At 39.2% G+C, this 13,513-nt stretch overlaps 1 protein-coding gene across 1 annotated transcript in view; it reads right to left on the reverse strand.

Annotated features, from left to right (window-relative positions):
• Positions 1-13,513, reverse strand: part of LOC132823595 (Y+L amino acid transporter 2-like) — an 86,935-nt gene that overhangs the window by 54,779 nt on the left and 18,643 nt on the right. The window contains exons 2-3 of the mRNA XM_060837513.1: positions 10,451-10,576; positions 5,942-6,086 (exon numbers count right to left, since the gene is read on the reverse strand). Coding sequence (XP_060693496.1) covers positions 5,942-6,086; positions 10,451-10,576 — 271 coding nt within the window. The remainder of the gene's footprint in view (positions 1-5,941; positions 6,087-10,450; positions 10,577-13,513) is intronic.

Genomic DNA, 13,513 nt, shown 5'->3' on the forward strand with positions numbered 1-13,513 from the left:
TCCCTTCGTATAACTGCCATCCATCACACTCCTTTGCTCTTGTAAATTCCTCATTGCCTCTGTCTCTCCAACCAGTCCATTCGATCTGATAGGATTTACAACCAATGGCATTTGTTGCAGAAATAATCCTCAGTAACACATAACGTCTCCCTAAACATATCACTCTACTAAGGGATATTTTGCTTCTTCCAATCTGCAGATGCAGAAAATAGCACCGAGTTATTCCTCTACAAAACACTGCTCCAGGCCAACTTAATATTTATGGCTTATATTTTTAAGTTTAATCAAGAGACATATCTCAATAAAACATATAATCAAGAAAGAACCCACTATACTCACAGCGGTAGATTTACGGCAAGGCTATATTTGAAACTATTCACTTTGCTTTTCTGTACTGTGACCTCTCCCAAACAGGTTCCTCCAAGATCAGTTGTGAATTATACTGCTTGTTAATTTTGCTAGATGCACGCCGATGTCCAGCAAAACATGAATTCAACAGCAAAGGCAATAACTGCGCAGGTTCATTGCTGTGAAGTTAGCAGTGTGGGTTTCTTTCTCTGTCTCTTTTTTTCTCTCTCTCTCTTCTGCATTGACCTGACCATGGGCTGCCTTTCTCTGTTCCTCTCCCTTTTAAAAGTGCTGCTGTTTTGACTTTTCTTTTCTCCAAAGTTCCAAAACAATGCATATAAAACGGTAGTTGCTGCTCCTGGAATTTGAAGAAATCACCTCCAACACCTAAAATACCTCAAAAAAGGAGCAGTCTGTAACAGCCAGAAATTTTTCCTGTCCTCCACCTTGGATTACCCAGAATCTTGGATTATTTGTTTGGTTTCTCATCTTTTAGAATGACCACGTTGGCTTCAGTTCTTTCATATGTTAATCCCAGAACTGTTTTTAAAGTTACATTCTCAAGTGAACTTTAACAATAGGTGCCACGTCAATTCAGATAATGCATTGAAGGTGTGAGCTTAACATCTGTCTGTCTGTGTCCCAATGTTCAGACCAATTCTATTTCTAAAAAAGGGCTTTACAGTCTCTTAAATGGATTCATGCAGTTTTTGAGCAAAATAAAATGTAATTCTGCAAGTACAAAATCACCCCACAAACTTATATGTGTGTGTGTGTGCGCGCGCATGTGGGGTGTGTGTGTGGGTGTGAGAGAGTGTGTGTATGCGTATGTGTGTGTGTGTGTGTAAAGGGGTATACATCTGAGAGAGGGTGCGTGTGTGGATGAGAGTGTGAGAGGTACGTATGGTGTGAGCTTGTGAGAGACAGCTTGTGTATGAGAGAGGGTCTGCGTGAGTGTATAGGTCTGTGTGTGTGTGTGTGTGTGTGTTTGTGTGCATGTGTGTTAGAGAGTGTGTAGTGCAGTGGGGTCACCTGTAGGGTGACATGAACCCAAGGTTCCAATTGAGGCCATCCCCATGGGTACCGAACTTGGCTATCAGCCTCTACTCGGCCACTTTGCATCGTTGCCTGTCCTAAAGTCCGTCTTAGAGGAAGGTCCGACACCAAATGTGCTGGATTGGTGAAGTGTTCCCCAACTGGGAGGGAACACTCCTGGCTGGTGATTATATTTTGTTGTCCATTCATCCGTTGCCGTAACCTCTGCTTGGTCTCGCCAATGTACCATACCTGAGGGTATCCTTGTCTGTATAGTATGAGATAGGCAACATTGGTCGGGTTGCATGTGTACCTGCCGCATACATGGTGGGTGGTGTCCCCACATGTAATGGTGGTTACATCACCCACCATGTAGGCAGCAGGTACTCATGTAAGACAGCCAACGTTGTCTATCTCATACGCTGCAGGCAAGGATGCTGTCAGGCGTGGTACATTGGTGAGACAGAGCAGAGGCTATGGCAACAGATGAATGGACACCACACAACAATCTCCAGCCAGTAGTGTTCACTCCCAGTTGGGGAACACTTCAGTGGTCTGGGACATACTGCCTTGAACCTTCAGGTAACCATCCTCCAAGACGGACGTTGGGACAGGCAATGTTACAAAGTGGCAGAGCCAAAGTTGATAGCCAGGTTCGCTACCCATGAGGATGGCCTCAACCGGGACCTTGGGTTCATGTCACACTACAGATGACCCCACTGCACTACACACTCTCTCACATATGTGCACACAAGCACGTGCGCACACACATTCCTACAAACCCATACACTCACGCAGAGCCTCTCTCAAACATAAGCTCTCTCTCATACGATCACACATACATACACCCCACATTCACATCCAGAGACGCAACCTCTCACAGACATACACCCCTTTACACTCACACACATGTGCATACACACACTCTCTCACAGACATTTACACTTCACCCCATTCACATATAAGTTTGAGGGATTAATTTGTACTTGTAGAATTACATTTTATTTTGCTCAAAAACGGCATGAATCCATATAAAATTCTGTAAATCCCTTCTTTAAGAATAGAATCAGTCTGAACATTGGGACACAGACGGACAGACTTTAAGCTCACACTTCAATACATTATCTGAGTTGACATGGCATTGTTAAAGTTCAGTTGAGAATGTAACTTAAAAAGGTCTGGGATTTAGATATAAAAGAACTGAAATCAACATGGTCATTCTAAAAGATGAGATACTTAACAAACAATCCAGGTCTTTTTCAATGTATCATTTCAGTTGCATCACACTGCAAACTTTTGCTATAAATTCTACATCTTATGATTTTATACTCCATAACCATCTGATGAAAGAGCAGTGCTCTAAAAGCTAATGTTTCCAAATAAACCTGTTGGATTTTAACTTGGTGTAGTGTGATTTTTAACTTTCTAACAATAGACCCATATTAGCAGAAACCCTGGAATAACTCATCTGTAGACAGAACTAAGACATAAGCTTAATACTCTGAATAAGTTAAAATATGTAAGAAAATATGCTGTATGTTTTTGTGTTGAAAATACCAATGATCATAGAGATTTTAGTATGGCAGAGAGTAGTGCCCAAAGTACACTCTGCGGCAGGTGTGCTCACCCTCAAAACCCAAGGAGCAATAAATTACTAATGAGAGAAAGGACAAAATATGTGAGAAACTGCTCGTCCAACTGAAGTCTCTGTTTGACACTGCTTCAGCTCCTCTAATCGCAGGTCTCTTCTCTCCCAATCGAAGCTACCCTGGAAACAAGAATCTATGACTGTAGAACTAGCAAGAGTGAGAGAGGGGGATTCTGTGGTTGTCCCACTGCTACCATTGACAGAAAGTGGTTTTGAAAATGTTAAGTTGGAGAGTGAAGATTTTCTACTGAATATAAAATTGCTGGAGGACACATAATTGGGTGAAAGAGTGTGTTGTTGAAAAGCACAGCCTGTCAGGCAGCATCAATGGAACAGGAAAATCGATGGTTCGGGCATAAGCCTTTCATCAGGAATGAGGCTGTCCTACCTGTCCATTATCCTTCCCACCTATCCGCTCCACCCTCCTCTCCGACCTACTACCTTCACCCCCACCTTCATTTACCTATCACATTCCCAGCTACCTTCTGCCCAGCACCAATCCCCTCCCATTTATCTTTCAGCCTCCTTGGCCACAAGCCTCATTCCTGATGAAGGGCCTGTGCTTGAAATGTTAAATCTCCTGCTCCTCAGATGCTGTTTGGCCAGCTGTGCTTTGCCAGCACCTACTCTTCGAGTCTGATCTCCAGCATCTGCAGTCCTCACTTTCTCCAACATTATTGAGTGAGGTTTTGATCATTATCAGTATTGTCAAATACACCAAGGAGAGCACGAATGTTTCTATAACTCATTGCTTCAATCATCAGGGTCCCATCATGCTGGCAGCACAATAAATATATTGCAGTAATATGTCACAGCCTTGTCTATTTTCACTCTGTCATGTATTAGCTTGCATAGACTCAGTAAATTTCCGTTTAACATTAACTTTTGAATTCAAAGCTATAACTTAAATATAGTAAAGGTAGTCTTGTAGATAAGTGGGACAATCCACATCTCTGGAACCGAATGTGGACAGGTGGTTGAGTACCAGCCTGTTAATCCTTCCAACAGGTTTGATAGCAAGCAAGAGCAGGAGGATTTCCTGTGTAGCCATATTGCAATAAGCCACTGAAAACCACTGCAGTTCAGTACCAAGAACAATCACGGCATAATTCAATGGGAGTTCATAATCGCCAGCCCAATCTTAACATACGGCACTCGAAGGAGGAACAGGAATAGCTTCAGCTGGTTTAGTGGTTTAGGAAAATTTATTAGAGATATTTTGGACAGCCAACATATCTCTGCCTATTTCTATATTTGTGTGCATACATTCTATACCCTCTAAAGAAACCACAGCATTGGGAAGTACTGTTAGTGCGCTAATCATCCTTATAAAGTAGTATTTATCTTTAATATGAATGGGTTACTTCTAAGGGGTTCCAATCTGTGTCTCATCAAAGCATAATGAGATATTAGTTTGGAAAAAAAATTGAAATGTGAAATTATATAAAACCATTAATTATTTAATGGCGAACTTGGTGCTGCAGAATTAATTTATTCATTCCTTGTTTGCACCTCTGGAAGCCAATATTCTGTCAGGTTTGTCAGCACTCACTTTCAACAGAAGCACTGACAAGATATAAACTTTAAGGTGACAGATCAAAATCAAAAAATGTTTGGTTGTGCAAATTGCTTGCAATTCATCTTTACAAGGGCTGCAAACATGACACTAATTCCCAATAGGTTACCAGTGTCAAGTCATAAAGATTTTTATTCAGGAAATAAAGATATATTTATTACAGTACAAATATTTTAATCCTAGTCAGAATCTCTATTGCCAACCCAGATTAGCCAATAACGTTGACCAGACAAATTAAAGAAAAATTCTGCAGTTGCTGGATATCGGAAATAAAAACAGAGTGCTGGACAAACTCTGCAAGTTTGGCAGCATATGTGGTGAGAGAAACAGGATTAAGGGTTAATGAACAATTGCTCTTCGGAACTGGGGGATTTGGGTCCAAGCGATCAAGTCCAAGTGATCGAAGATTTGAAGTGGAGCGGTAGCAGTCAACAGGAAGTTGGTAAGGTTTGGTTCCATTGTTTGGTGTGAAATCTGGTGTCTGTGAAGGTTATGGTTCAGGGAGGGGGTGGCAGTTTTAAAGCTTGCCAGAAGTAAAAGCAAATTTTAAGGACTATAACTTTTTCTGGCTTTCTTTTCAGGTAAGTCAGTTAGAACCATCCAGCTCTAACTCAAAATTGGAGACTAGTTCAATGGGTAATTACCATTGGAAATTTAATCTTCATGATTAGTTCGTTCAGAGTCAGTTGTGCTGGGACTAATGCATGGTCCTAACATGCAACTCCAGTCTATGTTTCGGCACTGACCATCTTCCAGTCAGGTTTGGGTCAATAACTTCACAAATGTGGTGCACAACCACCTGATGAAGCAGCAGCGCTCTGGAAGCTAGTGTTTCCAAATAAACCTATTGACTATAACCCGGTGTTGTGTGATTTTTTTTTGTCCATCCTAGTCCAACACCGGCTCCTCCATATTTTTCTTACTGAGTTATAGCACCCAAGCCAGAAACATTCTGTTGCTATGACTAAATTACTGTGAATTAAATGTCAGAAACCACCAACCTCCATTGCTTTCAGTGAACTAAAAAGAATCCTCAAACCTGCAATATTTTTAGTTATCATCACAAAAATGAAAAATAAATTGACTGTTGGACTTTTTAAAAGTGGAAGAAAGGGAAATCATCCTATAGTTGCTCACCTGACTATAACAAACATAAAAATCAAAAAGTGACCTCCAGAAATTCAAAAGTAGCACTCAGGAAAATCTTAAGAAGAGCTTTCAAAAACACTATGTTGACCTCTGACAAAGAGTAATCATTGTTTACATTTGGGCAATGTGCATATCACTGGATTTCTATCGTACAAATACAGACATTATGCACTGTGTGGACCTACCTCTCACAATCAAGAACCTCTTCTGTTATATAGTTAAGTGAGTCCCAACCTGAGTAGGCGAACAGCACAAAATATATTGCGAGGGATATCTTATCAGCATCAAGTGTAGAGCCTTGAAATGCAGAATCAAGGTTAGAATATTCTTCTGTAAGAAAGGAACGAGCAATAAATTTTGGGAGAACTTTTCACATTTTTCAATGCTGCAGAGAAACAACAGAAAGTCTCCATGCTGATGATCTAAAATTATAAATTATATCTATAAATTATTTTGCTGCAAGAACTAGTTGTAATATTTACAAATTTGCTGTTGATACCATACAGTGTGGGAACGTAAGTTGTAAGGAAGATACAATAAAAGGTCTTCAAGAGAATTTGAACAGGCTGTGATTGAGCTAGAAAATAGCAGAGGAAAAAATGAATAAATGTGAAGTAATTCACTTAGACAGAAAAACAAAGGCAGAATATTTCTTAAAAGCTAAGAGTTTGGGAAGTGTATGCGTCCAAAGGGAACTGGGAGTCCTTATTCATGAATAATTAAAAATTAGAATACATGAAGCAAGTATTTATTTTCTTCATTCATGGGATATGGATTTTGAAAGCATTTGGTAGCATTTATTGCCCATCTGTAATTGCCCTGGAGAGGGTGATGGTGAGCTATCTTGAATCACTGCAGAACACTAACTATTCTCTTAGGAAGTGAGTTCTGGGATTCTGACACAGTGAAAGTAAAGGAATAGTGATATTTTTGTTATTCATTTGTGGGATGTGGACTTCGGTGGCTGACTAGCATTTATTGCCAGTCTCTAGCTGCCTTTGAGAACATGGCAGTGAGCTGGTCATGATATAGTTCCAAAGCAGGATGGTATGTGGATTGGAGGGGAAATTGTAGATTGTGGTGCTCCAATGCATCTGCTGCTGCCTAGTTCTTCTAGATTATAATGATCATGGGTTTGGAAGGTGTTGTCAGAGGATTCTTGGTGAGTTACTACAATTTGTCCTAAAGATGGTAATCACTACTGTTCCTGTGCTTTAGTAATCAAGAGTGTGAATGTTGAAGGTTGGGTGCCAACCAACAGGCTTCTTTATCTTGGATGACACCAAACCACTTGACTGTTGCAGCAATCGTCCAAGCAAGTGGACAGCATTCCATCCCACTCCTGACTTGTCCCTTGTATATTTTGATCAGGCATTGGGAAAACAGGAGGTGAGTTACTCATTGCACAATTCCTAGACTCTGACCTGCCATTGTATATATTTATATGGCTGATCAATTCAGTTTTTGATGAATGGCAATCCACAGGAATTGCAGGGGGTTCAATAATAGTAATGTTATCAAATGTCAAGGGATGACGTTTAAGGTTTCTCTCATTGGAGATGGTCATTTTCTTCTAACACTGAAGTTACTTGTCACTTAACAGCCTAAATGTCCGGGTCTTGCTGCATATGGCCAAGAACTGGTTCAGAATCTCAGCAGTAAAGAATGTTGCTGAACACTATATTATTTTCAGATTCAGCAGTGAGCACTTGGAATTCTGACCTTATGACAGAATTCAGGTCATTGATAAAGCAACTGAAAATAGTTGGGTCCAGGTGACTACCTTGAGGACCTCCTGCAATAAGGTCCTGAGGCAACAACTATAACTACCTTTCTTTGTGCTAGGTATGGAGTTTTTTGCACAGAACGTATTGATTCCAGTTTTGTTAGGATTTTTTGATGCCCTCCTTTGTCAGATAGTACATTGATTTTACTCTCACTTCACCAGGTTAATTATTTTACGCTTTGCAGCAATGTAATGAGCTTGTTATGCTAGTTTGGAGGGTATTTGTGCGTCTGGAGTTATAGGAGGACAAGCTAGTTATGGAGAACAGATTCCTTCCTTAATGGACATCAGTGAATCAAATAGATTTCTATGACAATCCTTCTATTTGAGGATGCTGTCTACTCAGGTAAATCAAAAAATGTTTCAGTACACAAAGAATGATAGATTTTAAAATCTCAATGGCAACTAATATTCCATCAATTATGGTTTTATGATACCATAAAACTAAATTTTAATTTCAGATTTATTAACCAAATTCAGCAGTTGATGGAATTTAAGCCCATATCTTTACAACATTACTCCATAACATTAACATTGTTACTAGCCTCCCCTCAACTATAAATTAGTCAAACACTTCAGATTCAGAAAAACTAGATTGATTGCATGATGATTTCCTAAATATCCTGCTAATACATCTTAATAACAGATTTGCATTTTCTCTATGATGGATATTAAACAATGCCCAGACACATTTCATAACATTTCATAAAGTGTTGCAAATAAAATAATCTAAAAGTTACTTCAGTTGCACAAAGCCCTGATTAGAACACACCCCTGGCACGGAGAGACTTTCTGGGCACCACATCTTAAGAGGAATAGATATACAGTTGGTTCTGATATAACATGATAATCCTGTTCATGTGCAATCTTGCATTACAAGAAAATTTACAGTAGCCACGTTATTTATACTAATAGGGCTGGAATTGCGTTATAGTCATTACAAGTAAGGAAAATAAAATTCATGTTCTACAAATAATCGCCTAAGTTCTTCAGTTGTGTTAAAGCCAATTCGCGTTGAAGAAACACGTGTTATGACAGAATTGACTGTATTAGTCAGAGGATGCATAGCATAACCATATCAGAATGATGTCTTGGACTCCGCTGCACAAACTATTGTCAGACTCCATGGAACTCAGAAAGTTTAAGACTGATTTAATTACAATATTCCTTGAATAGGGTGGATGTAATCATACCCACTGGTTGGTGAGTCTACAACAATGGGGCATAGTCTAAAAATTGGAGACAGACCTTTCAGGAGCAAAACTGTTGTCAATTGTCCTTTGATCTGAGGATGTTGATAAGTCATGTAAATCAGAAAATACTTCAACACACAAAAACAGTAATTTCTGCAAATGGCAATTGATGTTCTATTTATTAATTATTTTAATGTAAGGTTGTTGAGATTTTTGTTCATCAGATTATTGAGGGATATGGAACAAAAGCAGGTTTATGGAATTGGATCACAGATCAGTCATGATTTAACTGAATGATGGAACAATCCTGTTGGGCAAAATGACCTACTCTTCTTTACTTGACTTTATTCAAATTGACACCCTATCAAAAAGACAGTGCTCCCAACTGCACAGAATTCCTTCAGTATGAACTATCAGGGTGTATTTTCGTCATGTTCAAATCCCACGTTCAAAAGAACGCTCAATGGTCTGACAAAGTCGCAAGTGCTACCAACTGATCCATGGCTCACGAAGTACAATTTCACAATTTGTAAGTGACACTAAATTGAGCATATAGTTAACACCGAGGACTAAACATTAAATGTGTATAAGATGTGCATATTTGACAAAATAATCCAGGTGAAACCTTCTCTGAACTACTTCAAATGAACTATTATGTTTCCTTAAAGCAGGAACCCAAACTGCTCACAGTCCTCCAGATGAGGTCTCACCAACATATTGTACAGGTGTAGTAAGACATTCCTGCTTTTATGCTCCCAAACCCTTGAAATAAGGACAAACATTTCATGAGCCTTGTTGATTACATGCTGCACCTTTGTGCTGGCTTTCTCAGTTTCTTAAGGAAGTAACAGTTGCGGGTGCAATTACAATGTTTAAAAGATATTTGAAGAGATACACAAACAGGAAAGGTTTGGAGGGATATGGGCCAGGAGTAAGCAGGTGGCACTAGCTTATGTTCAGCATGGGCTTGTTGGATTGAAGGGTCTGTTTCCATATTATATCATTCTATGACTCTACTCTGAATCCCTTCACATTGTAGCTTTCTGCGGTTTCTCTCTATTTAAATATAATCCTGTTCTTTTGTTCTCCCTTTCAAAATGAACATTTTCCCACATTATCTTCTACTTGAAAACATTTTTCCACTCACTTAACCTATCAATATCTCTCTGTACACTATTAACATCTGTCTCGCAACTTGCTTTCCACCTATTTGTGTCAACTGCAAATTTTGCTACAGTATATTCACTTCGTTCCTCCAAACCATTAATACATATTGTAAACAGTTGTGAATCTTGCACTGATCTCTATGGAATTCTTGTGGTTACCGGTTGCCTGAAAAAAGAACCCCTTATCCCTACTTGTCATTTCCTCCTCATTAGTCTTATCTTTTGACTTAACCTTTTGTTGTGTATCTTGTCCCATGCCTTCTGGAAGTTCAACTATAACATATCTGCTGGTTACCCTCTATCCACCCCGTTGAGACTGCCTTGAAAAACTCAAATTAGCCAGACGTGATTTCCCTTTCATTAAGCCATGATGACTTTGCTTGATGAGATTATGATTTTCCAAATGTGCTGCTATTACTTCCTTAATAATTGATTACAACATTTTTTCAACAATAATTGTTAGATGAAGATGGGTCATATGACCACTATGTGGCATTAAACATATGTGGAACAATAGGCTAAATGGTTCAGTTCTTTTAAAGCTCTTACCTTGACTGAGTTTAACCAATCCTGTAATAATAATGATGCAAATGCCAAGCAATTTGGTAAATACAAGTACATCCTGTACTTTGGTTGCCCATTTCACGTTGACACAGTTTATAAAAGTAAGCAGACCTGCATGTGAAAAGTACAAAGTGTAACATTGAAATAACTGCTGGGATTTCAAATGTACGTATATTTAAGCAATCACTTGATTTATTGGTCTCAGTATATCCAGTTTGCTTACTTAGATTTGGTTTACATTACACAATCATAATTTCAACAGAATAGAATAATTAATTCATCATTGAGTTAACAGTTTCATACTATAGCTGGAAGTTGTCCATGTTATTTCTAAGTGTGAGGGCAACTCTGTTAAGTAATGACTAACATGCCACCTCCCAAGGATAAAATTTCTGAACCTGCCACCTGCCAATCAGCTGATTAAGATCTGAAATTCATACAAAGCCTTTCACGTTTCCATGCAAAAAAGCTGTCCTAAAGACAAGAAAACATTTTTTGTCTTACCCTGGCATAGAGGTTGTGGGATAGGAGGATCGTGGAGTTAAGAGACAAAGGCAGAAGCCCACCATCTATGCCTCTGCTTGACTCCAAGTTGGGGCAATTGGAGTCCCTCACACAAGTGGGGAAGGTTGCTAGTATTTAATGGTTAGGAAACTAGCCAACTCCTTGCTTGCTGGGAAGGTGAATATCAGTTAGGTGGTGAGTTGAAGCCCTGAGGTGGCCAGTAATTGAATACTTAAGTGCCTTAATGTTGGTGAGTCGAGAAAGTTGCTAATGGTGCTTGTTTCTCAACATTTCATCGTAGAGGTATTGAGAAGAGTTGAGTTTCTCTCTGGGACTAACTCATTAACTTATTTCTGAGTTAGAATTGGTTTTATTGCCACATGTGCTCAAGTACAGGAATACAGTGACAGTGAAAAGTTTACAATGTCACCCCACATGGCGCCATCTTACGTACAAATCTTCGGTAAAAAATAGAGAGATTAAAAAAATTACAATACCTTACAGTTAGCTATTCATAGTATATTAGAAAAACTAGAACTAAAGTTAAAAAGTTAAACGTTACAGTCTTTCTGTAAAGAGCCTGCAGTAGATCAAAACAGAGGGGTTCCACACATGGTCTCACCAGGCTCGCAAGCCACTGACTGTCTGCACTGGTCCCCAGTCTAAAAACCATCCCTGGTCCAGGCACTGTCCCATCCTGCTTGGGCATCCAACCTGCTTACCGTCCCTGCACTGCTCAAGGTACGTTGGCCATCCTCAGACTGTTTGGGCCTCCAGCCTGCAGGCAGTCCCAGTTCTGCTTGGACCTCCAGACCGCTGGCTGTCCCCACTTTGCTCAAGTTTTGAGCCCACTCTGCTCCATTCCTCCAAGTTACTTTACTTTGGCCCTCAGCCGCTCCAATGATGTCACTGCTACACCAAAGCACGTTTTTTTAAAAACACAGGAACAGAAAATAGGAGCAGGAGTGGGCTATTCAGCCCTTCAGTTCTGCTCCTCCATCCAATATGATCATTGTTGATCATCCAACTCTCTTGTTTCTACATTCTCTCTGTACCTTTTGATGCCTTAATCCCTAAAACCTATATCTAATTATTTCTTTGAAAACAGGCAAAATTATGGCTTCAATCATTTTCTGTGGCAGAGAATTCCACAGCCGCTGGGTAAAGAAGTTCTTGCCACCACCACTGAGGGGAAAATGATGCCAAAATAGGAGATCAGTGGTCCATATACATATTTTGGTTCTATGAAAGAGCTATCCAATTAATCCCTTTCCAGGTCTCATCTGTCTCTTGTACTTATGCCAAACATTTTAAATGTCCTCTCTGATTACAACCCTTCCTGCTTGTGGAAATAAGTCTTTCTTATATATTCTATCAAAGTTATCTATTTAAATGTATTATTAAAGAAATTAAATCAGTTTCAGCTAGTTTCCAGTTAAAATGTTTCCAGTAAAAACAAATGGGACAAAACTGTGGAACCAAAAATGTACAAAGATAGGATAAAGAATGGAGACACAAAAGGGCAAGACCAGGGATGCAAAGAATGATGGGGAGATGGGGGACCAATAGCCCAATAACCGGAAAATAAAGTAGGGTCTTGGGTAAAATTCAAAGAATGCCTATTGTACATTTATTTCAATCAGACTGTTTTGACACACCTTCTGAACCAGAACAATAAACTGTGCGAAAATATTAAACTACACTGGAACAGCTGGTCAATCCAGGTGAATTGTTCAGAAAATAATTCACTGTATCACTTGTGTATAAAAATGGAGATCTTGAAACTTTTCAGAGTTAGTCTTATAACTGATGAGAATGATTCTCCTTTCATATGCCTGAATAAACAACCATTATCCTAACTGAGTCACCTGCTGCTTGTCAAGCTCAATGATTGTAGAATGTAAGAAGTTGGCAGGATCTCCTGGTCATGTTCCCTGCATTTGGTTGAGTACATTTTCGAATACCCAAAGTTGGGTAAGTGAGCGGCATAGGACTGATATGGATGAGATCCAAAGGATTTGAAGGACTCAGAACAGAAGGTACCACGTACAGAGGTCGAACTGTGTTAGCAGGAGATCTAAAACCGCTCAGACAAGTCAGACCCCTCAAGAGTCACTAGTACAACATGATTGTGTAGTTGGGAGACTATGATCATGCAGGCTAGTGAACGTCTGAAGAAAAAATACAAAAGATGCTTCTGGGAAAAAAAGTCAGAAAATCAGCTTTAAAATAGAATTTGTCATGTAAAATGACATACCTTATGAAGAATGTATGAGTCACAAGGCATTTCTGAGTTTTCTTTGCACCTTTTCCTGAAATGCAGCACAAGGGATGCAAAAGTAGTGAATGAATATATAGCCACACACACACACACACAAGTTGCTACGGAAAATAAATAGAAGAAGATGAAATTTAAAATAAAAACAAACTTTAACAACAGCTTTTTGAATTTGAAATAATTTTGAGATGTGACATTACTAAGGGAACTTATCAACTTAATTTTGGAAAACCGTGACATGTAAGTGTAAAGCAATATAAAGGATG

Source organism: Hemiscyllium ocellatum, chromosome 17, assembly GCF_020745735.1.
Source record: "Hemiscyllium ocellatum isolate sHemOce1 chromosome 17, sHemOce1.pat.X.cur, whole genome shotgun sequence".
NCBI classification, from domain to species: Eukaryota; Metazoa; Chordata; class Chondrichthyes; order Orectolobiformes; family Hemiscylliidae; genus Hemiscyllium; species Hemiscyllium ocellatum.